The 21742-nt window shown below is 38.5% G+C and overlaps 1 protein-coding gene across 1 annotated transcript; it reads left to right on the top strand.

Annotated features, from left to right (window-relative positions):
• The first annotated feature begins 2693 nt into the window (after positions 1–2693).
• LOC124712481 (60S ribosomal protein L4) lies at positions 2694–20463 on the top strand. Its single transcript, XM_047242779.1, has 8 exons — positions 2694–2831; positions 3429–3606; positions 3858–4103; positions 4339–4463; positions 4550–4648; positions 4895–5166; positions 5457–5616; positions 20202–20463. Exons 1-8 carry the CDS (start codon positions 2829–2831, stop codon positions 20415–20417), a joined length of 1299 nt encoding a protein of 432 aa, XP_047098735.1. The 5' UTR covers positions 2694–2828; the 3' UTR covers positions 20418–20463.
• Positions 20464–21742: the final 1279 nt, after the last annotated feature.

Below are 21742 nucleotides of genomic sequence, written 5' to 3'. Positions count from 1 at the left end.
TCAGTAGCTGAGTGGTCAGTGCAACAGAATGTCGATCCTAAGGGGCCCGGGTTCGATTCCTGGGTGGGTCAGAGATTTTCTCTTCTCACAGACTGGATGTTGTGTTGTCCTAATCATCATCATTTCATCCCCATCGACGCACAAGTCTCCGAAGTCGTGTCAAATCGAAAGACTTGCACCTGGCAAACGGTCTACCCGATGGGGGCCCTAGTCACACGACATTTACATTTATTTATCCTCAGCCTGGTGCATTGGTGGGATGATGGCGTTAACGTTCACAGTGATTTTTGCTGATTAGCATACCGATTCTGAACTGTGCAGTCCTCAAATGGAAACTGTTCTATCACCCCTTTTGTAATCAGCTGCTACTTTATTTATCTGCTACAATGACTAATGCAGGTTTGGGTCATCATACCATGAGAACAGAGAAACCTAGCTGGTGTCTGCGGTAGTCGGGCATCCCATTTCTGTTCGACTAGACGTTTGGGGGGAAACATGCCACCGACTAGTGTCTATATCCTGACTTGTAGCTACAGCTCCACAGACCCAAGATCGCAGTGGAAGAGCTGGATCTCTGTGAGACAGCAAATGAAAAACGGGTGTTGTTCAGTGGCTTGGTGTCTGTTGACTGCGGAGTGGTAAAACAGTTCAGTGATATTTTTGTGTTGAGCATAAACCTGTACTGGTAAAAATAGTGTTTGAAATTCATAAGATAAAAATTAACATGTCTCCTGTACAATGCAACCAAATGGTCTGTAAAATGTGTATTATGGGATGAATAAAATAGAAATACATAAAAGACCTGAGGAAGCGAAAAGATGGGCTGTAAATATGAAATGAGTCAACTATGTACCGACCACAGCCAGTTAACCCTATGAAACACGTTCTGAAGATAAAAATTCGCACCAAGTGAGTGATCAGAGGCGCCTTTTCTACAAGGCAATACCAATTTTGTTTACTTTTTCAACATATTTACAGACGAAAGATAAAATCGTACAGGCAGTACCCAGAAAGTGAGGTTTCAACAGTTTGCAAACCAATGCTATTAATGCGGCATTACTAATGTGCAAAAATTGAGTATCAATAAAGACATTGTTAAAATGAAAGACCAATGAAAACATTGTAATAATGAAGTGGCAATAAGACAATAAAAAGTCTTGTAAGTCATTATTATTATTTAATTACTTGTAATACATAGTTTTTTAAAAAGTATTCTTATCCATAGTTGACTCGTTTTTGAGGTTGTGAATATTTGCTTAAAATACAAACAAAAATACAGAATTTATGTGCCATTAACCTTTTCTGTCAGCAAACCACAATGCATTTCGAAGTTTACTTTGTGACACCATTCCCCTCACCAATATCATAACTTTTTACTGGAAAGACTTGACATTTCATCATAGTCCAGTCTTTTGGAGGCCTTTTTGAATGCCACCATTTGGAAGGCACAATGGAATTTTTAAAGACGAGTCACTAAAATTCGGAAGCTACAATTTGCATTCAGGTAGGGTGATGTGATGTTCCCAGCTCGCTGCTTTTCTGATGCCATATTGGTTTGCATTGTATTTTGTATTTCCATGTTATAACTTCCGTGATATGATAGTATGCTGTCTCAAGGCAATGCCCCACTGAAAATTTACCACAAACGTCACTTTCGTTAGGATTTGTTACAATTTAATATCAGTTAACGACACATGGACGGTAAATTACCTTTAAGTCAACCTATGATAAACTGTACTAATTCTCAGAATTGAATATGATCGGCATGCTCTTGTGGTTGGAGATGTGTGGTCGTGAAGTCGAAGTCTTTCGTCTTTTTCGTGTCTTGCAACATGCTAATAATTTTTTTCCATCTTCGCATTTGGAACAGACTAAGGTTCTTTCTTATTCACATAACAGAAGTATGTTCTGCAATATTCGATGTTATTTATGCGAAACATCTTGCTCTCTCGCGAAGGAGTTTTTTCGATTTAGTAACTTCAACGTGACAAAAAAACTAAAGATGGAACTTCTACAAGTGAAACGACCAGCTGTGATGTTTATATTGTTAACTGTTTACCCCCGAATTAGTCGCGTTTGCTAGAGGTGTGGTTGGGCAGGGATTTCAAAGGGCACAGCTTTAAATGCTGCATGGGAAACCAGCAGCAATGGCATTTATACTCTCACTTGTTACGAACGTTTTGCTGTTTTCTCCGAATATGTCACAATTTTCGATTGTTTTTTTAGGCAGGAACCAGAGCAAAGTTTCACGAGCTGTGATGACATATACATTCTTGCTTGTCACAGTTATTTAGGCGTAATCGAATCTTTAACAAATCTTCCGTAAATTCGCCGTCAGCATAAAGTATTGAACCATACAGCAAGTGTTGGACGTCACATGAACCTAAGGCCAAACAATTGTCTAATTCAAAATGACGAATGCCGAATACCGGTTGCAGCTTACGCATTTCATTCAGTTGTCTTGTTCTATTCTGTCACGTTCTATTTCGTCGTGTGAGGATGTTGAATAACCTCCTTGGGATCGAGTTTCCGAAGGAAATATTTCATAGGTAACTTTCTGGCTAAAATGGAGCATTTCCACGTGTCTCGCTACATGGTTCAATATCTGAAAAGTTTCTTAAATTAATCGTCCTTTACTGAACAAGTAAAATGAGAGAACAATTAGGAATTTCTTGCAGTAAATTATCGCTGGTCAATTTCCGTCTCTGACAGCAAGCGTTGGCAGCAGTGCTCTCCGGACTTCCACCAACGTGTTCGTTCGTCCTTTTTATGGCGGATCTGAAGTAGTGGTGAAAGTATTCGGTGGATGGTCAGAAGAAGGAATTAAAATGGTAATACGAGATTAGAAAATAAGCCTAGCAAGTGTTAAGTTATTAATTATTTCACAATTATTTTAGATAATCTTGCCGTGGGAATAGAATGTTTTGGTTTTGTAACACGTGTTCGGCTAAAATTGTGTGCACGCGTGGGTAGGGGGGCCTGATTCTTCTTATGCTGTTTTATTTGTTTTAAATTATTTGTTGTGGTGAAGAAAACGTGTGCTAGAGTTACGGAATTTTGATATTTAGAGTCATATCTTGACATGTGTAACACTTGGAACTTTTGCTTTAATGTGTGACATGATATGCGTAACTGCTATCCGTTTTACGTCTGCTCCTCACTCCCCATCACCATGCGCAAGTACAACACGGAAGAAACTGTAGCTAATTATAATTATTTCCTCGGGTTTAGGTCTAACCACCTTCCGTTGGAAATTGCGTTTTTCTTACGGAGGTTGGCAATGTATGTAGTTTTATTTTTGTAAGTTATGTGCCCATGGTTAAACGTTTCCAAATTGATTTTAAGGTGATCATAAATTATATTTATTAAAACGGAAACAGTTTGAAATGCTGAAAGTTCATTGATCTTTGTGTGATTTTCCTTTCCAGTCTCTCTCGACAGCTCGCCCTCTGATCAATATACACAGCGATAAAAATGAACCCACTGGTACAACAGTTGCCTTACCATCAGTGTTCAAAGCACCTATAAGACCAGATGTCGTGAATTTTATCCATGATAGCATGAGCAAGAATCACAGACAACCATACTGTGTTAACAAGGATGCAGGTATGTTCTACTTGTATTTCTAAAGTTATGAGCTTGTGAGAGGCTAACATTTACATTTCTATTTACTGTTCGGAATGACTGGCAAGTGGCTATTTATTCCATCATACATAGTTATTATGACCAGTGTGATGATAAATTCAAGGTCCGTGTTTTTGATTATCAATGATAAAATTTACTTATCTGATTTGGTATAACAGTTCTAAGAAGATTGTTTGCTTTTGCATGTTTTATAATTTGGGGCTTTATTGTAGGCCATCAGACAAGTGCAGAATCGTGGGGAACTGGTCGTGCTGTTGCTCGTATTCCCCGTGTCCGTGGTGGTGGTACTCACCGTTCAGGACAAGGAGCTTTTGGTAACATGTGCCGTGGTGGGAGGATGTTTGCTCCCACTAAACCATGGCGCCGCTGGCATCGCAAGATAAACGTCAATCAAAAGAGATACGCGGTAGTGTCTGCCATTGCAGCTACTGGTGTTCCCGCTTTAGTCATGTCTAAGGGTAGGTGGTTTGCAAGAAATTTCATATGCACTTGAATGTCCACACTTGAGTAAACTCAATTTAGTCAAGTGTTCCGAAAAAGTGCAATATAAATGAGCAACTTGGCGTTCCCTTCAGAGTAAGCATACTGTGATCGGGGCATAGGTGCTCTACAGTTAAAAAAGTCTTTGTTCTTTTTGTGAATTATGTTTGATTTCCATATAATCCTAGTGTTAAATTGTGCATTTATTGTTAGGTCACATGATACAGGAAGTTCCTGAAATCCCGTTGGTGGTTGAAGATAAAATTCAGGAATACAACAAAACAAAGCAGGCCGTCATTTTTCTGCGTCGTATCAAAGCGTGGACTGACATTCAGAAGGTAATATTTCACTTTATATTTTTCCTGTAGAGTACTAGAATAACTACAATGTAAATTAATTGGCATTTTTTCCCTCTCTGAAACAGGTGTACAAATCCCGCAGATTTAGAGCAGGGAAAGGGAAAATGAGGAACCGCCGCCGTATTCAGAGACGAGGCCCATTGATAATCTACGGAAAAGATCAGGTTTGCTAACATGTGTAACTCTTGTATGGTTTTTTAGTTTAATTGTGTTGATGAAATGATGAAACCCTTGAGCACTGGGTTATGAAGTCTCAGTGATTATTGTTGACATCTGATTATTATTTTTATTATTATTATTGCTGTTGTTATTGTCTTTCTAATAAGATGTGCTTGTTAAGTATGTTCATCTTGCTGACACGTACTTGTCACACAAAGGAAGTTTTTCGTACTTAATTTTGTTTCTTGTAGGGCCTTACAAAAGCCTTCCGCAACATTCCTGGTGTTGATCTTATTGATGTTACAAAATTGAACTTACTGAAGCTTGCACCTGGTGGACATGTAGGACGGTTTGTTATTTGGACTCAGTCTGCATTTAATCAACTGGATGAATTATATGGCTCATGGCGTAAGGCTGCATCTCTGAAAAAGGGGTACAACTTGCCCATGCCAAAAATGGCTAATACTGATTTGTCACGTCTTCTGAAAGCTGATGAAATCAAGAAAGTTCTAAGGCCGCCACAGTAAGTGGTTATTGGTTCTGAGAATACCATAAATTTTTGCCATGTTCTCAAAACTGGCAGTTGTCATGTGTTCTGCTCATATTATTTGTAATAAACACTAACATTTCTTTCCAATAATTAGATTTAGTCTTACTAATTGAGTTAGTTAACGAGAGAAGTTAAAATGATGATAAACCCTTGAGCACTGGGTTATGAACTCGCAGTGATTATTGTTGACATCTGATCTTTATTATGATAAATATTTACTGGTTAATTATGTTGTTTTTGCTGATGTACTAACTTACTTGCAGGAAGAAAGTGGTGCGTCGTGTGAGGAAACTGAATCCGCTTAGAAATACTCGTGCTATGTTGAAGTTGAATCCTTATGCCGCTGTGTTGAAGAGGAAGGCAATTCTTACTGCACTAAAGCGTAAAGAAGATAGGGACCAACTTCTTGCAAAGAAAAGGGGGGTAAGTGCAGCTAACTGTAATCATTCAGTAAGTGCATTGCCATAAAATTCGTAGACCCATGCATCTTAAGTGTCCACTCTGAAAGAGTGCAACATGAATAGCAGCTTTCCATTCTGTTCATAGTATGCTTCACTCTCGTGGGACATACGCGCTCTATAGTTTTGAAAAAAAAAAAAAAAAAAAAATGTTGTTTCTATGTAATTCCAGTGCTAAACTATGTGTTTCTCTAGGTTATGCAATACATTCTATCCACCTTTGGCACTTACCTTTTACATTAGCATTGCACTGTCTGCATATGTTACATTGCCACATCATGTGAAGGTGGTACACACAGTTTATGTACACTCTTCATTGATGAGTTTGCAGGTTGCCATTGCTTCATTAACGTCTTAGTTATGCAAGTTTTCCCTTTCAGGGGTTCTATTGGCTAAGTGTCCCTTTGTTGTCACACAATCAATGGACAGTTTACATGTCAAGGGAGTGGCCTTTGTTTAGTGCATTTTTGTGTGTTCTGACATTCCTGCTGTCCACTTACTCCTTTCCAACCCTTAGTCATTACTGTAGGTGTTCTGTAATTAAATTATAAAAATATTTCATAACTTGCTGTTAGGATGTCTGTCATTAATATTATCCACATTGCTTCTGATCCTTGTGTGTTATTGCTATGCAGTTCAAAACATGGTAGGTTACATGAATTATGAATAAATGTAAAATCGTTACAGCGGTGTCTTCATAACACTTAACAAATCAGTTCTTCATAGCCCTCCAAAAATGTCAAACTGCTATTTTGCTCTGAAAACCGTTTTCTTGTGCTTTTTGTTCCTTCCATCAGTATTGGAAAATTATGTTGGATGATTTCAATTAAAAATGTGCTACCATTATCCAGTGAGTGTGAAATTGGCTGCACTGGCAGTCCTGACACAGCCCTCTGTGACGAAGTTGTATGTTCCTCATGTGTAATTGTTAGAACAACCACGGTTGCTACAAGTTCAGGAAATCAGCGAATTTCAAACGTGTCAGGGAAATTGGCAAAATGGAAAACCTTTTATTTCGTTTTCTCTCAATAGGTGAAATGGTTCTTTTACTGAGGTGTCGCGCATGGGCGCTGGCTGGACACGGCTTAGTATGTGTGCTGCTTACCTACTCCCTCCCCTTCCTACCATTTCCCTCAGCTTGCAGTCAGCACTGCCACCACTTCTTGCCACTAGTGTAGCAGCTGCCGACGAGAGGCAGAGAAGTGTGAGGAGTGATTTGTTTGTGCTGATATTCTTAGAGGCTGTAGACACAGTGGTCAGAGACTGCTGTCGTGTACCAATGTTATCTGAGTGATTGTGTGAATGTGTGTGTGTTCATTTTCTGACAAGCTATGGCCGAAAATGTAGTCCTGAGAGTGTGTCTGAGCATGAGCGATCATCTTTACAGTGAGTTGCTACCTATTCTCATTAGTATTGATTCTCGAGGTCTCATTTTGCAAACATGATGCCTGTGCCATGTGAATAGCTGGCCACACTAGTGGATTTCTGTGACGGGCCAAAATCACAGGCACGGTTACCACAAGTACATTGTACAGTGTGGTGTTTTAGACATTTTATTTATTGTAGTGCATTTTGGCACTTTAAAAGTAGTTTATATATTAGAAAGTATGGATGACAGAAAATTGTGGCAGACACTGGCAGTTTGTAGACTATGTTCTCATATATTTCTCAAAAGAAAAATCTCGTACTTCTAAAATGACATATAACACAGGGGTCGATCCCTACAAAGTGGTCCAGTGATGGTTGCTGGACCATTTTTATAATTTTTTTTTTTGGCCAAGTAGTAATGTACTTCTACAATGCCACACCCAGCTGTAATGTACTTCTTTACTGACAGTAAATCTAAAAGTGAAAGCTCCTGTTGTTTAATACTGCATTATTAAAGGTAAATAAACTAAACGAATATTCGGTGATAGTGTTAACTAAATATGTCACAATTAAATTTTATTACAATGAAACAATAAACCATTTAATTAAGCAACAGCTATAAGGTCATTTGTAGAGTAATGTGAATTATTTCCTCATTTTCAAAAATTCATGTCTTTGTTCAGTCAGATATTAATGTTGAAATTTTTACAGTACGTTGCAATCATTTAGGTGCACTAACTGCACAAAAATCATATTTTTATATTCAGCCCCACCTGAGGTAACTAAACCCAAACTTTAATAAAAATGGAAAAATGAAAATTTCAAATTTCAAAGATTCATAAAGTTGTAAGTTTTCTTGCTCTATATGAAGCTAGTAGTGTGTGGTATATAACTATAGGAAAAAATACTCTCATAAATCACTCCTTGTTTGTTATTTTTGGGCCTTAAAAGTGGATTTTTGAAAATTTGGATACCTAACTTTGGAGGTCATTTTGACTGGTTATTTTTAAATTTAGGGTATTTTGTATAAGAGACAATCATGTCAATTGCAATGTTGTAACTTAGTGCAGAGATATTCATAATTTAGCTAACATCTCTAAACTGAAACATTGCCGCGCACTTAAAAATGAAAGTGGCTGCCATTCAGTAAAGGTGAAAGGTAAAATTTTTTTAAAACCTGTTTTGAACTTTTCAATTATAGGGTAATCACATATAAAAAAAATTAAAATATTTAAAAATGGTTAAGCAACCAACTTAATTTTTATTGGACCTCACTTCATTTGGATTGACCCACAGTGGGTAATAACTGAAGATGATGAACATAGTAGAACCAACATTTTTTTGGCGGTCAACTATAGTGTTGGTTTACACAACTCTTCTTTGCCTTATACACTTCTTGTAAGGGGCCTTTCTTCTGGGTTATTTCTGAAAACAGTGAAGGTTTTTTAAATCTGTCTTGCAACTCCAAGGAAATGCGTACTTTTGTCACCAAATGTTTCATTTAATTGAAATAAAATTAGTGGTTTTAATGAAACAAATACACCATTTGGCTTGCTTTCTCCATCTAAAACAGTTAATTACAGAAGATTGTGATGTTAGTACACAAGATTCTTGCTCGCATGGGGAGGAATAAAGAAGTCCTTACATATTTGTGAGATCTCAAAATTTGTCGGAGAAAAATGCTAAAACTAGCCTCGAAATCGGAGACATATTGGGCAACTTCATGTGGGGAAACTTGTGGTAACCCTGAACAGTGTTACATTCATGCTGTTGCAATGTGATGAAAGGATGAACTATTTAAAATGTCTCTAGTACAGTGACATGTCGGTTTCTTTGATACATTAGGAAGGAACCATATATCATTGATTGCTAGTTAATGTTCCACGTAAAATTAAACATTTTGTATTCTCATAATTATACTACTTGTTTCATAATTGTGTAATTACCTCGTAATATTCCAAAAAACACGGAACATTTCCATGCAGAAGGTTTGTACGAACTCTTAATTAATGGATGTTTACAATTTTTATTATTGCTTACTGATATAAGAATGCTATAATTTTTAGTCATCCAATTTTATGCACTTAGAGCCCCAACTTGAACATTTTAATTTGTTCAGGTGTCTCTAGCAAGTGCAATATGAATTCATGCTGTTGCTTTCTGTCTCACCTGACTTCTTAGGTGAAGAGTGCAGCATGAACAGAACTGGTGTGCTCTTGATTTGAATTCTGTTGCTGCCAACTGAAGAGACAGAATTGTAGGTTAAGTAAATCCATAGACTGTTAGTGAAGTATGAAAAATTAAAAGGAAGTTAGCTTTTTCCTCGTGGTTGGGGCTGGTGGGTGGTGTGGGGGTGGGAATGGCAGATTAGGGAAACTATTTTTCTGGAAATGTGTGATTCTCTCCTTTTGCCACCTCCTTCCCTCCTTGTGAAATACCAGCTACAATAAATTCATATGAAAAGGTGAAAATAAAAGCTACTCCATTAATGAACCTTGATGTGACATTTGTGAAGAAATATTTTCCCAGAAGTATTGAATGTATTTCCTTCTGTAATGCATCTGACTTCAATCGAATTAGCTGCCTATTCTGCCAAATACTGGTAACACAAATATCCATTTCCCTAGGATGTTTTCTCCAGTTTTTACTGTATATCTTTAAGGTAACAGCACTGTACAAGAATAATCGACAAACTAAAGAGTGAGCCAGGTAGCACCTTGTTCAGCTTGCATTTTGTGACTGCTTAAAGGTCTCTCACCAATCAGAAGTGGGCAACACGAACTTTTGAGATGCAGTGCTTACATTAAAATTACATTACAGGTAACACTTCATGTTCTATCTAGTCTCCTCCAGTCACAGCAGTCAACATCACGCGACTCATTGGCTGTTACCAAATTGTCAGTCTGGATACCAAATCATGGATCTGGCACTTTTATTTAGTATTTAATTGTGCATGATAAAACACGCACACACACACGCGCACACACACACACACACACACACACACACACACACACACACAGTGATGGACATTTCTGCACAAGATGCAGTTCAGCCATAAGTTAGTCTCATCTATATCTAATCATAAAAGTTTGATGGCTATTTTATTCAGTTAATTGGTTTAATGTGTTTATTTCTAATACTTTGTCACATCGTTTCTGTTATTGCACTGACATTTTTATTTGCTCTTATTTGTCTTTCTATCGTTCTTTTTTGTCGAATCTGCCTATTTTGCCTATAATCTGTGACCAAGTGCTAATGAGGACTTTACATCAGTTAATGCAACAGTTGTTGTTGTTGTTGTTGTTGTTGTCTTCAGTCCTGAGGCTGGTTTGATGCAGTTCTCCATGCTACTCTATCCTGTGCAAGCTTCATCATCTCAAAGTACCTACTGCAACCTACATCCTTCTGAATCTGCTTAGTGTATTCATCTCTTGGTCTCCCTCTACGATTTTTACCCTCCACGCTGCCCTCCAATGCTAAATTTGTGATCCCTTGATGCCTCAGAACATGGCCTACCAACTGGTCCCTTCTTCTTCTCAAGTTGTGCCACAAACTCCTCTTCTCCCCTATTCTATTCAATACCTCCTCATTAGTTACGTGATCTACCCATTCTTCTGTAGCATCACATTTAGCGAGTGAAAATGATAGTTTCAAGTAACCATTGACAAAGTGAAATTAGTTAACTTTTAGTGCTGAAACTGAATTTTTTTGTCCATAGTTGCTCATAGTGGTTAGCTCTAATCCCTGTGAACAAAGCAATCATGATTTTAGTTTGCCGCAGGATGTTGACCACCGTTTCCTGAAATACATTGCACACTAAAAGGTTGTGGTTAGCTTAGTACAGGAGTTTAAATTCAGGGCAACAAAACATGCCGTCTGCTGCAGTTTATGCCTTGCTTACTTAAAATCAGCTGTTGATAGATAAACTAGAATTTCTGACATACCGCACGGTGACCATTTATACATTCCTCTACATTACACATTAACAGCATTTGTGAAGTTACTCACTGTTATTGTGTTGCACCTGCAATTGAGCAGTAGCTGACAGCCAGTGCCACAACACTTCAACAATCAGTAATTTTAATCAGACTAAATACCTAAAATTGTGTATAAGTTGAGTGTAGCTTCCCTGAGTGAGCAAGCGTTATGTTATGGATGTTGGATATAAATGTAACTTCATTCTAAGTTTGTCGTCTTAACCTTTCTTGCCTCCATACTTCTATAGTTCATCTCGTTGTTTCCATTTATACATCAGTGGAGATACTTATACAGTGAGTAAAACATATAGGTTAGTTTATTTTCCCTCCTATAGCACTTGACACCATAGACATAGTTTCATTACACTCAGTCTTCAGGCCACAAGTGGCCTACCGGGACCATCTGACCGCCGTGTCATCCTCGTTGGAGAATGCGGATAGGAGGGGCGTGGGGTCAGCACACTGCTCTCCCAGTCGTAAGATCATTTTCTTGACCAAAGCTGCTACTATTCGGTCGAGTAGCTCCTCATTGGCATCATGAGGCTGAGTGCACCCCGAAAAATGGCAACAGCACATGGCGGCCTGAATGGTCACCCATCCAAGTGCCGACCACGCCTGACAGCATTTAACTTCAGTGATCTCACGGGAACCAGTGTATCCACTGCGGCAAGGCTGTTGCCAGTTTCATTACAATTTATGAAAACTAATGAACCAAAATTGATGGGGTTGAATGTAGTTACGATGTGGTAATATTGTGAAACATCTTTATAGTTTGCAGCTTCGGGTAAGAGAACCATGAAATAAAGCAAATTTGTGTTGTAAGCTGTATAGTCAAATATATCAACTTGGTTAGCCGTGACATACAAAATGAGTGTACACAATATTGGTTAGTTTAACAGTAAGTTGATGAAATTTGACAGTTTGTTTTTTCACTCAAATAATGCTTGTCTTTTGCATTGGCAACACTAAACTACTCCCACTTTGAATAACTTCTTTTGTGTGCGAGGATGGATAGCTCCTCTAACTTTGGACAAATTTGTTACTTAAATCTTGCTAGAAGTCAGTCAGTGTTGTTATATAGAGGGAAACTGATTCTCTGTGGCATCATATTTACAAATGAGATGAAATTCGTTCGAAAGCATTTACTGTTCGTAACAGAATTGTCAGGATTAAGTGTTGGGTGGGCTTTGGTAGTACTCTGCTGATTTAATTGTACAATATGTGGATTTTTAGTTAATAATAAAATTTAAAACTCATTCAGCATGTCCTTGTGTGGCGAGTGATGCGAGCTTTTGGTTGTGTGTTAACATGGGAATTGCATGGGGATGCTGTTTGTACTTTCAGTAAAAGTAACTGCTAAGTTAAACAGAACTTCTGTTTGTTCTGTTACATGAAATAGTGTTGCCAATGCAAAATGACGTATGACTATTTACTTTCTGATAATTGTATCTTCTTTGAAATGTCAAAAGCAGTTTATCAGAGGATCATGATGTAGTCCTCTGCCTATAACCATTTTGTTACCGGTTTCTAAGGTAGTATTTTTTGCTTTGATATTTTTGGAAATGTGATCAGAGCCTTGTCATTCAGGTGCATAATGTTGTGTACTCCCACATTTGACAGTGCTGGAAAAATATATGTATCATTCTTTCTTAAACCTATTATTGGCCCATGTTAAAATGGGAGTGTGAAAATTTTAAGATCTTGAAAAATCTCTTTAACAGTATTGCGGTATTCAACGGAATATGGTAGTAACTACATTTGAGGAACTTTCAGAGATGACCATATGGACTGCCCTTACTTGATTTGCTAAGATTTGATGTTGAGTCTCTGAACGTCTGTCTTAAAACAGTAAGACGCAATTCTGAAGACCTCGAATCTGAAGAGTTAATAGCACTGTTAAGTGGAAAACATTTTCATCATTTTAATACTCACTGGTAGCAGAATGCATAGCATATATTGGAAATTACTTGTTTGGATTCCTGTTAGTAGTACTTTTAGTAAAATTTTATATTATCAAATAAAAATTAATGAAACAGTTCTTTATACAAATGGAAAATTTGTGAAAATTGAGTCATGTGAAAGTAAAAATCTATTAAATTTATGGAAACAAAAAGCAAAGTAAACAAGTTTTGTCACAATATCATCAAATATTTAACAATTAATATTTCCATTTGGTACTACAGAATTTTATTGTTTAAAAAAAATTCTACTTAGGCCTGCGTCACCTAAGACGCCACTTCCGTGCATAGAGGCAGTGGAAAGGAAGTGTGGGGGGGATGAGCACTGCACATGAGCGGCCATATAAAAGCCAATGTTGTCGAACCGCATTGCTGCAGATAAGCCAGGCTAGTTTGCCTATGGTGCATCGTATTATATGTTCAAGTCTATGAAGGAATAATAAATATTAAAACCAATTCCGATCGATCGTCATGAGAGAAATATTAATTCACGTCCACTGCTCCACAGAGTTACTGTGCATGACGTCGGGAGGTGGGAACAGCTGACACAGTTTTGTGAAGATGTAAAGTACAATTTTTCACAACACGGCATTCAAACTGCTTGCAATAATCCCCATTTATTGCTATTTGAATTGCATTATAAGTAAAAATTTAACACACGTTAAAATTAAACTTAAAGCACAAACTGAAATCATTAAATTTGCTTGAAAACTGCTTCTGCTCAATTCTTGGCTGGCTCTGCAGTCCTTGAAGAACCTTGGCCTCCTGTATCACCTACCTCCATTCTTCTGTCCATCCCCTTCCTTCTCCAATTTCTTATTTGCATCACCTTTAGATCTTCTTCCATATCGTCCAGCCACCATTTCATGGATGTACCTCTTCTCCTTCTCCCGTCCGGTTTTCCTATGAAAATTTTCTTGACTCTGGCATTCTCTGTACATGTCCTGCCATCTTATTCTTCCCTGCTTAATTTTAACAGAAATATCCATCTGTCCAAAAAGTGTTCGTAGTTCTAACACGTTCTACATGACAATGAGACCGCTTTTATAATCCATTGAACAAGCAAACAATTAACCATCATCTACAAATAACTCCAGGGAATCTGACCAATAACATAGTAATTGTTAACTGTCGTAGGGCGTTATCTAGCTCATGCCTTGAAAATGAGAGGTTTAAAACATGGTCGGCAATATGTTGAACGTTATAGTTTGCATAATTAACGTTACAAAGTCCTAATGAAAAATGCTAGGAAGTTCTCATTCAACATCTACATGGATACTCTTCAAATCACATTTAAGTGCTTGGCAGAGGGTTCATCGAACCACCTTCACAATTCTCTATTATTCCAAACTCGGATTTTCCTTATTTTGTCGTGGTGATCGTTTCTTCCTATGTAGGTCAGTGTCAAAATATTTTCGCATTCGGCGGAGAAAGTTCGTGACTGGAATTTTGTCAGAAGATTCCGTATCAATGAAAAATGACTTTCTTTTAATGATGGTTCAAATGGCTCTGAGCACTATGGGACTTTACGTCTGTGGTCATCAGTCCCCTAGAACTTGGAACTACTTAAACCTAACCAACCTAAGGACATCACACACATCCATGCCCGAGGCAGGATTCGAACCTGCGACCGTAGCAGTCGCACGGTTCCGGACTGAGCGCCTAGAACCACTAGACCACCGCGGCCGGCTTTTAATGTTGTCTAGCACAAATCCTGTATCATTTGTGACACACTCCCCCATATTTCACGATAATACAAAACGTGCTGCCTTTCTTTCAACTTTTTCGATGTACTCAGTCAGTCCTACCTGGTAAAGTTCCCACACTGCGCGGCAGTATTCTAAAAGAAGACGGACAAGTGTAGTGTCGGCAGTCTCCTTAGTAGATATGTTACATTTTCGAAGTGTCCTGCCAGTAAAAGGCAGTCTTTGCTTAGACTTCCCCACAGCATTATCTGTGTGTTCATTCCAATTAAAGTTGTTCATAAGTGTAATTCCTAGGTATTTACTTGAATTTATAGCTTTTAGATTAGACTGATTTATCATGTGGAAGTTGAGTTCCTTTTAGCATTTGTGTGGATGACCTCACACTTTTCGTTATTTAGGATCAACTGCCACTTTTTGCACCATTCAGATATCTTTTCTAAATTGTTTTGCAGTTTGTTTTGATCTTCTGATGACTTTACTAGTCAGCCGAAGACGGATGCTCAGATTGTCTCCCAAATTGTTTATATAGGTAAGGAACAGCAAAGGGCCTGTAACGCTACCTTGCGGAATGCCAGAAATCACTTCTGTTTTACTCGATGACTTTCAATTACTACGAATTGTGACCTCTCTGACAGGAAATGACAAATCCAGTCATATAACTGAATGATATTCCATAAGCACGCAATTTCACTATGAGCTGCTTGTGTGGTATAGTGTCAAAAGCCTTCCGGAAATCAAGAAATACGGAATTGATCTGAAATCCCTTGTCAATAGTGCTCAGCACTTCATGTGAATAAAGAGCTAGTTGTGTTTCACAGGAACGATGTATCAGCATTATTATGTGTGAAACTGATATGTTGACACATTTTTTTAAACCACGAGTCATTAAACTAAGAAATATCATTACTTTTGTTCCAAAGTCTACATCATAATACCATCATCACTTCTATTTGAGTTGGTTTCCAAACTATCTGATTTTAAATTTTTGATGATAGGTTAAAGGCTTATATCCATCATCACTCCCCTGTCAGATTATCCTTTCTGAAGCTTTTCGGCAGGACACGCAGACTGTGCCCACACTTCTTGGTGGGATGTTGTCTGTTGCCTCATTGTCTATTGCCTCAAGCACATGAGACTCACTGTGTGTTATCTTGAATGCTTTTTCGCCATATAGCCTTAAAACACTTTGCCCTAACTAATTCCATTGGGCAACAGTGACATGACGCGTGGGTAAATGCCAAAACTGTGATCCCATTCACGTGCAAGGAATTTAAGTTTGTACGTTCTGTCACACGACTTGTACAGTATAAATTAACAAGCTGCAGGAGATCAGCATGGATCTGGTTTATACGGTGCTTAATTTTATTTTTAAGCAGGGGAAAATCCGCTTTTCTGGTGTTTGTACTTGATGTTTTCTGTTCAAAAGTTGAATTATAAATGGCAGTGACATATTTCGAAGCAAGGTATGACAAGAATATTGCATCATGTTAAGAAACTGACAGCGTTCGTTGCTGAATGGTAATCACTGCTGTTTCTCTTGCACTTAAATAAAAGTTTCTCAGAATTAAAACCATAAGAGGAGTCAGCATGAAGAATGATTATCCAAGAACTCGTCCCTGTGAGAATTTGAAAACTGCCAGTACCATATCTCATTCTCCTGCAGATCATTCTTGGAATGATTCTAATTGACCCATGTTTCGTCAAGATAATACACCGTTGAACTACCTCTTCCTCTTGTATCGTGAATCTTTATATAGGATATAGTTCATACTGCACGCATGTCACTTCTCTGAACTAAACTCTCTTCCTAACATCTGGAACCGTCGTCTTTTAAAATTCTTTACCTTGACGAAGTGCTTACCACTGAAGCCTGCATAACTGACAGGTTTTTGTTCTGTCTGTCATTCATCACTCACATGGAGCACTTGGTAAAAACATTGTTGTTAAAAATATCCATTTGTGTTACTGGTCCCTTGTGATTTCGATGCTTTCCCGGTGATACGGTGCTTTCCCGGTGATACGGTGCTTTCCCGGTGATACGGTGCTTTCCCGGTGATACGGTGCTTTCCCGGTGATACGGTGCTTTCCCGGTGATACGGTGCTTTCCCGGTGATACGGTGCTTTCTACGGTTCCTACAACTCTTTCCTTTACAATTCTCTTTACGGTTCTTGTGCCGACACCACATGGTTCTGCAGTCCATTTTTGTTTTCCAATGTCGACAGTAGGAGACCTGATTTCAAATTCACGTTTGAAAAAGTTGTATATGTGGTAAATAATCTGCCTTGCCTGCTTGTGAAGCACTTCACGTTTATTGCTGTCACTTGACTTTTTTAAAATAACACTTAAAACATTTGCAATATACACATTCACAGCTATACTGCTGCGAGAAAAAAGTAAAAAAAAAATTGATAGTTGAATGAATAATTAGGTTGTAGTGAAGTGTGGAAACAGTGCAGCATGTAGCAGCGAGATTCTTGCTCTCTAGCCGTAACACTGCTAGCCGCTCAGAAAGAGAATGAGTATTATTGGCTGCTATTGGAGAGGGGGGGGGGGGGGGGGAGGGAATGCGCAGAATGGCTGAAAATTGGGCCGCCTCTTAAATGACGTGAAAAATAGTGGGAGCTAAGCCAGTGATCTAAAGATAGTGATTTAATGCCAGCTATCAGTGGCTTTGTTAAAACACTCTAGGATATCTTCTTCAAAAGGTGATTTTCTTTAGGTGGTTGGGAGTTGTACTTGCTGTTGGGGCACTGACTTTGGAAATAGAACTGGGCCAGTCTAGGTCTCCTTGCTTGTCAAAAAATCTCAAATTTTTGAGAGATATTAAGAAAAACAGGTATAAGTATACTACATAGCTTAATTGTAATTGCATAAACATGTTCTTGCTCTTTGCGTGACATGGGTTCTGGGTATAGCATCAGATTCGTTGTCGTATGTTATCGATTAGTATCAGATAGGTTTTATTCACATTGCTGAACTGGAGAAATGCTACTGTTGACTTAGTGTGTTTTTTGTTGGTGTGCTTTGGATATCAAGTTTGGGTGGTGGTGGTGTCATTTTTTTTCTTTTTGTTTCTTAGTGAGTTAATCTTTAGACTGCTGTGGACAAGCTAAAGTGCGGTGCCATACTGCTTGCCAGGTGCTGAGAATGTTTTGAAGTGGTCATGTTTTCCCATGATCTCTTCTGATATATTTATGGTTCCTTCTGCTGACCTTCTTGCTACTGCATAGTTCTTTACCTTGGTGAAAAAAAAAATTAGTGTTCTGATAATACAGCATATGTGCCTCTGTGTGCTTCAGTTTGCTAAAACCTAGTTTTGATATCTTGAACTGGTCATGAAATAACGACGATTGTTTTGATTATGCATCCAAATGTACAGGGGCGCAGCTGTCTGTCAGATTTAAAAACCAATAATTCGAATGAAATGATACAGTTTCAAATAAAATTTTGATATGTTATCTGAGTTTCTGGCATAGCAGTGTATGAGCTTAAATCACAATTTATTTTTACATTGGCAAACTCTTCAAAATTTTGTGTAATGCGTTAATTTGATACGGTGGTGGTGGTGGTGGTGGTGGTGGTGGTGGTGGTGGTGGTGGTGGTGGTGGTGTGTTGGAGCTTATGGGCGCTCAACATCGAGGTCGTCAGCACCCTGACACACATTAAAAGGAATGAATGTGGGCAGACCTAAGAAAACTAAAGCACACACTCAAAGAAAGCAGGAAAAGAAGGAAAATGCTACATAAGAAAGTAAAACCTAAGGAAAGGGGAAACATAGCAACAAGAATGTCACAGGAAATTGTTATTGGCTGGCCACTTACATAAAATATGGGCGAGCTTGTCTCACAGTGAGCAAATTAAAATCCTCTCCCTAAAATCTTTGTAAAAACATTTGACAGGGCACAGAACTTTAAAACTTTAACCACATTCGTCTGAGTGTTGCCTAAAAGAGATGGCAGGTCCGCTGGCAAGTCAGCCGCGACCCGCTGGTCAGAAAATAAAACGCAATCCAATAAAACGTGGCACACAGTGACCTGGACGCCGCAAGCACCACACATTGGAGGGTCCTCTCTCCGGAGCAGGAAGCCGTGCATAATAGGGCTGTGGCCTATTCGAAGCCGAGTGAGGAGAACCTCGTCCCGTCGATGGGGCTGAAAGGAAGTACACCACACACGCGTTGTGGGCTTGACTATACGGAGCTTATTGTCAGTCACTTCCAGCCACTCATCCTCCCACCGACGCATGACCCGTGAGCTCAACAGCGAGGTGAGTGCGTGCAAGGGGATAGCACACTGAGATATTTGTGGGGCAAGACACGCCTCCTTGGCTGCGAGATCTGCCCTTTCATTCCCAGCAATGCCAACATGCCCCGGAACCCAGCAGAAAGCTACAACCTTCCCCAGTCGCTGTAGTCGGAGGTGGGCATCCTGGATGGTCTGGACAATTTTGTCTGCAGACAAACGTTGCAATGAGTGAAGGGCACTGAGTGAATCGGAACAGACAAGAAATTTAGGAGAGGAAGAATGTCTCATGTGCTCCAGTGCCCGCAAGATCGCAGCACAACTACTATGATAAATAACAAGAAGAAATTGTTGTTGGAGTGAAGGTATCTGACTGTAAGGTGTGCAATGATCAATTTTTTCACTGAATAGTTTCCTCAAAATCCAATAAGTTTTACAAAGTGTCCAGAAAGCTATCTCTCAACACAGTTAGCAGCACTGGGCAAGCAGAAGACACAAGAAAGCTGTGCTTAGCAGGGAATGCAGAGAGCATGTTTGTTAGCAATCATGGTTGATAGGGTCTGGGTCTGAATGGACTAAATACAAAAGTCTGATCAGTTTGTAACGCTTTTGTGAGGCATTTGTAGCAGACAAAATTTGGGTAAACTGGAAGTACATTAAAGTTTAGTGACATCCTATTTCATGTCATTGACTGCATGTTGTCTGCTTCCAATAATGTGCTAAACTTGATGTCTACTAAGATGTTATGGTAGTTTGGCAGTGAGGGATAGCTCTCATGCTGGCCACGTATATTCAGTTTCTATCAACTGAAGTATAACACCCCACCCCATCTCCCCATCAGCCACTGGTGTGTGTGTGTGTGTGTGTGTGTGTGTGTGTGTGTGTGTGTGTGTGTGTGTTTTTCAGCCCTCTCATCTGTATATCAGTAACAAGTTAAATGAGGTACTTAAAATATTTGTACTTACATTTGAGCATGAACTGAACTGGCAGAATGGCATAGTGTAGAAAGGCTTGCAACATAACAAGAGGCAAGTGAGAAATAAAATTCCCATTTGCGTTGTGGACAGTAAAGCATGTTTAAGATCTGGTACAATTGTAATGAACTATCATTTGCGATATTAATGACACTATCTGATTTGTTATTAAACACTCTGTTGCATAGATACCCACTATATTAAGAAAAGATAACTGAAGGGAATGCTGCATAAAGTGAAGCCATTGTTTTAAATAAAATTTACTAATAGGTTTTTATGAACAAAAGTTTAGTATTTGACATATGCCAAACATTTGTTACAGATAACATTGACACCAACACCTGCTGAAACTAGGCGTGCTAAAATGCTGGAGTTGAGACGTGCACAAATTGCAAAGGCAAAAGCGGCTCGCCCAAAGAAGGAAAAGAAGGCCAAAAGTTCTGCAGATACCAAACCTGTGGCAAAAAAGGCAGTAGGCAAGGTAGCTGCCAAACCTAAGGCTGTTAAACCCAAAGCTGCCGCTCCAGCAAAGAAATAATTGTAGTTTTTTCTCTGCTGAAGAAATAAAAGATAAAGAAAAAATTCACAACTGTATAACTTTTTCATTATGTAGATCTACATTGAATTGACAATTAATTCAAAATTAAGGGTTCAGTTTTGCAGTAATTGTCAAGGTACCATCAGGTGCTAAAAGACATTCAATAGTGTCTGGAATTATGTTTTGCGGTAACATAAAATTCTTACAAACTTTCGTCTTTGATGCAGATGTTGGAGTGTATTCTTGATTTTCAGCTTCTACTTGTATATGGTCGCAGGCAAGCGTTACGTTTATATTTTCAGGCTTGAAGTCCTTCAAATTAATAGTTGCCTGTAAGAAAAGTATTTTCAAAACAAGCAGTTTGTACTTACATTAAAATAGATATAATAGCTTCCAGTGATTTTTCTGGAAAACCAATACCTAATGTTAAAATATTTTCTTTGTACCTTGTTGAGTTATTTTCTATTTCTGCTGCTGATGGAACAGAATAATATTGCTTTGGTACTGGAATTTTAACTGAGCTGATTTAAATCTTCCATCAAAGTCCCTTGTAAAAGCTAGGTTCGATTGAAACTGCTTTCTTAAAAATTTATGGTGACCGAGTGTTGGCTATTTGCATTATACTACATTACAACAATGAGAAGGAATGAAACAAAATTCTACACCCTCTGATATCAATTGGATTAAGGGATACCATGAAGGATTAATTTTTTGAGCTACTATCTAGAACTTTCTGTGTAGAGATGGACAGAAATTTAATTCTGCAACCCTAAAATTTTGTAAGATGTCATTGAGGAGCTCCAGAAGTAAAGTGTGAAAATGTATGAACATTGTATTATGGTAAGTAAGAATGTAGCTTAGGGAGCACTTACAATTTAGGAGTATATTTACATCACACGTCTGCAGGATGAGGTAGAAACAGTGGTCATATACTGAATTTGGTTAGTGATTTGCATTTGGTGTCTCTCTACCATGGTTGAATAACAATTGCTGAATTTATCAACTGAACATGGTGGTAATAATTTACTGGACAAATTTCAAAAATTAAGGATAGAAAGGTTACACCAGAATCTGGATCATACTTTCCAACCGCTTACTAGCATCTTCTATGTTTGTTAACTTAGTGACACATTAAACACTGGGAAATGTAGGTCGTTTCAGGCGGTGTATTCTCATTGGCCAGCTACTTAAGGTGGCAGGCTGTTGGTGTGGCAACTGCCTGTAAAGTGCAGACTGACACTCCCTCTCCTCCTCTTACATGATTTAGATCATCACACTGACAGAATACCCCAGTCATATAAAGAAAAATACATTAAGTAATTAAA

The sequence above is a fragment of the Schistocerca piceifrons genome, chromosome 1 (genome assembly GCF_021461385.2).
Source record: "Schistocerca piceifrons isolate TAMUIC-IGC-003096 chromosome 1, iqSchPice1.1, whole genome shotgun sequence".
Taxonomy (NCBI): domain Eukaryota; kingdom Metazoa; phylum Arthropoda; class Insecta; order Orthoptera; family Acrididae; genus Schistocerca; species Schistocerca piceifrons.
Note: the sequence above shows the minus strand (reverse complement) of the source record. Positions and strands in the feature narration are given on the sequence as shown.

Coding starts and splice junctions, on each gene's coding strand:
- LOC124712481 (XM_047242779.1), top strand. Junction 3,607..3,857: donor CTGTGTTAACAAGGATGCAG/GTATGTTCTACT, acceptor GCTTTATTGTAG/GCCATCAGACAAGTGCAGAA. Junction 4,464..4,549: donor CGTGGACTGACATTCAGAAG/GTAATATTTCAC, acceptor TCTCTGAAACAG/GTGTACAAATCCCGCAGATT.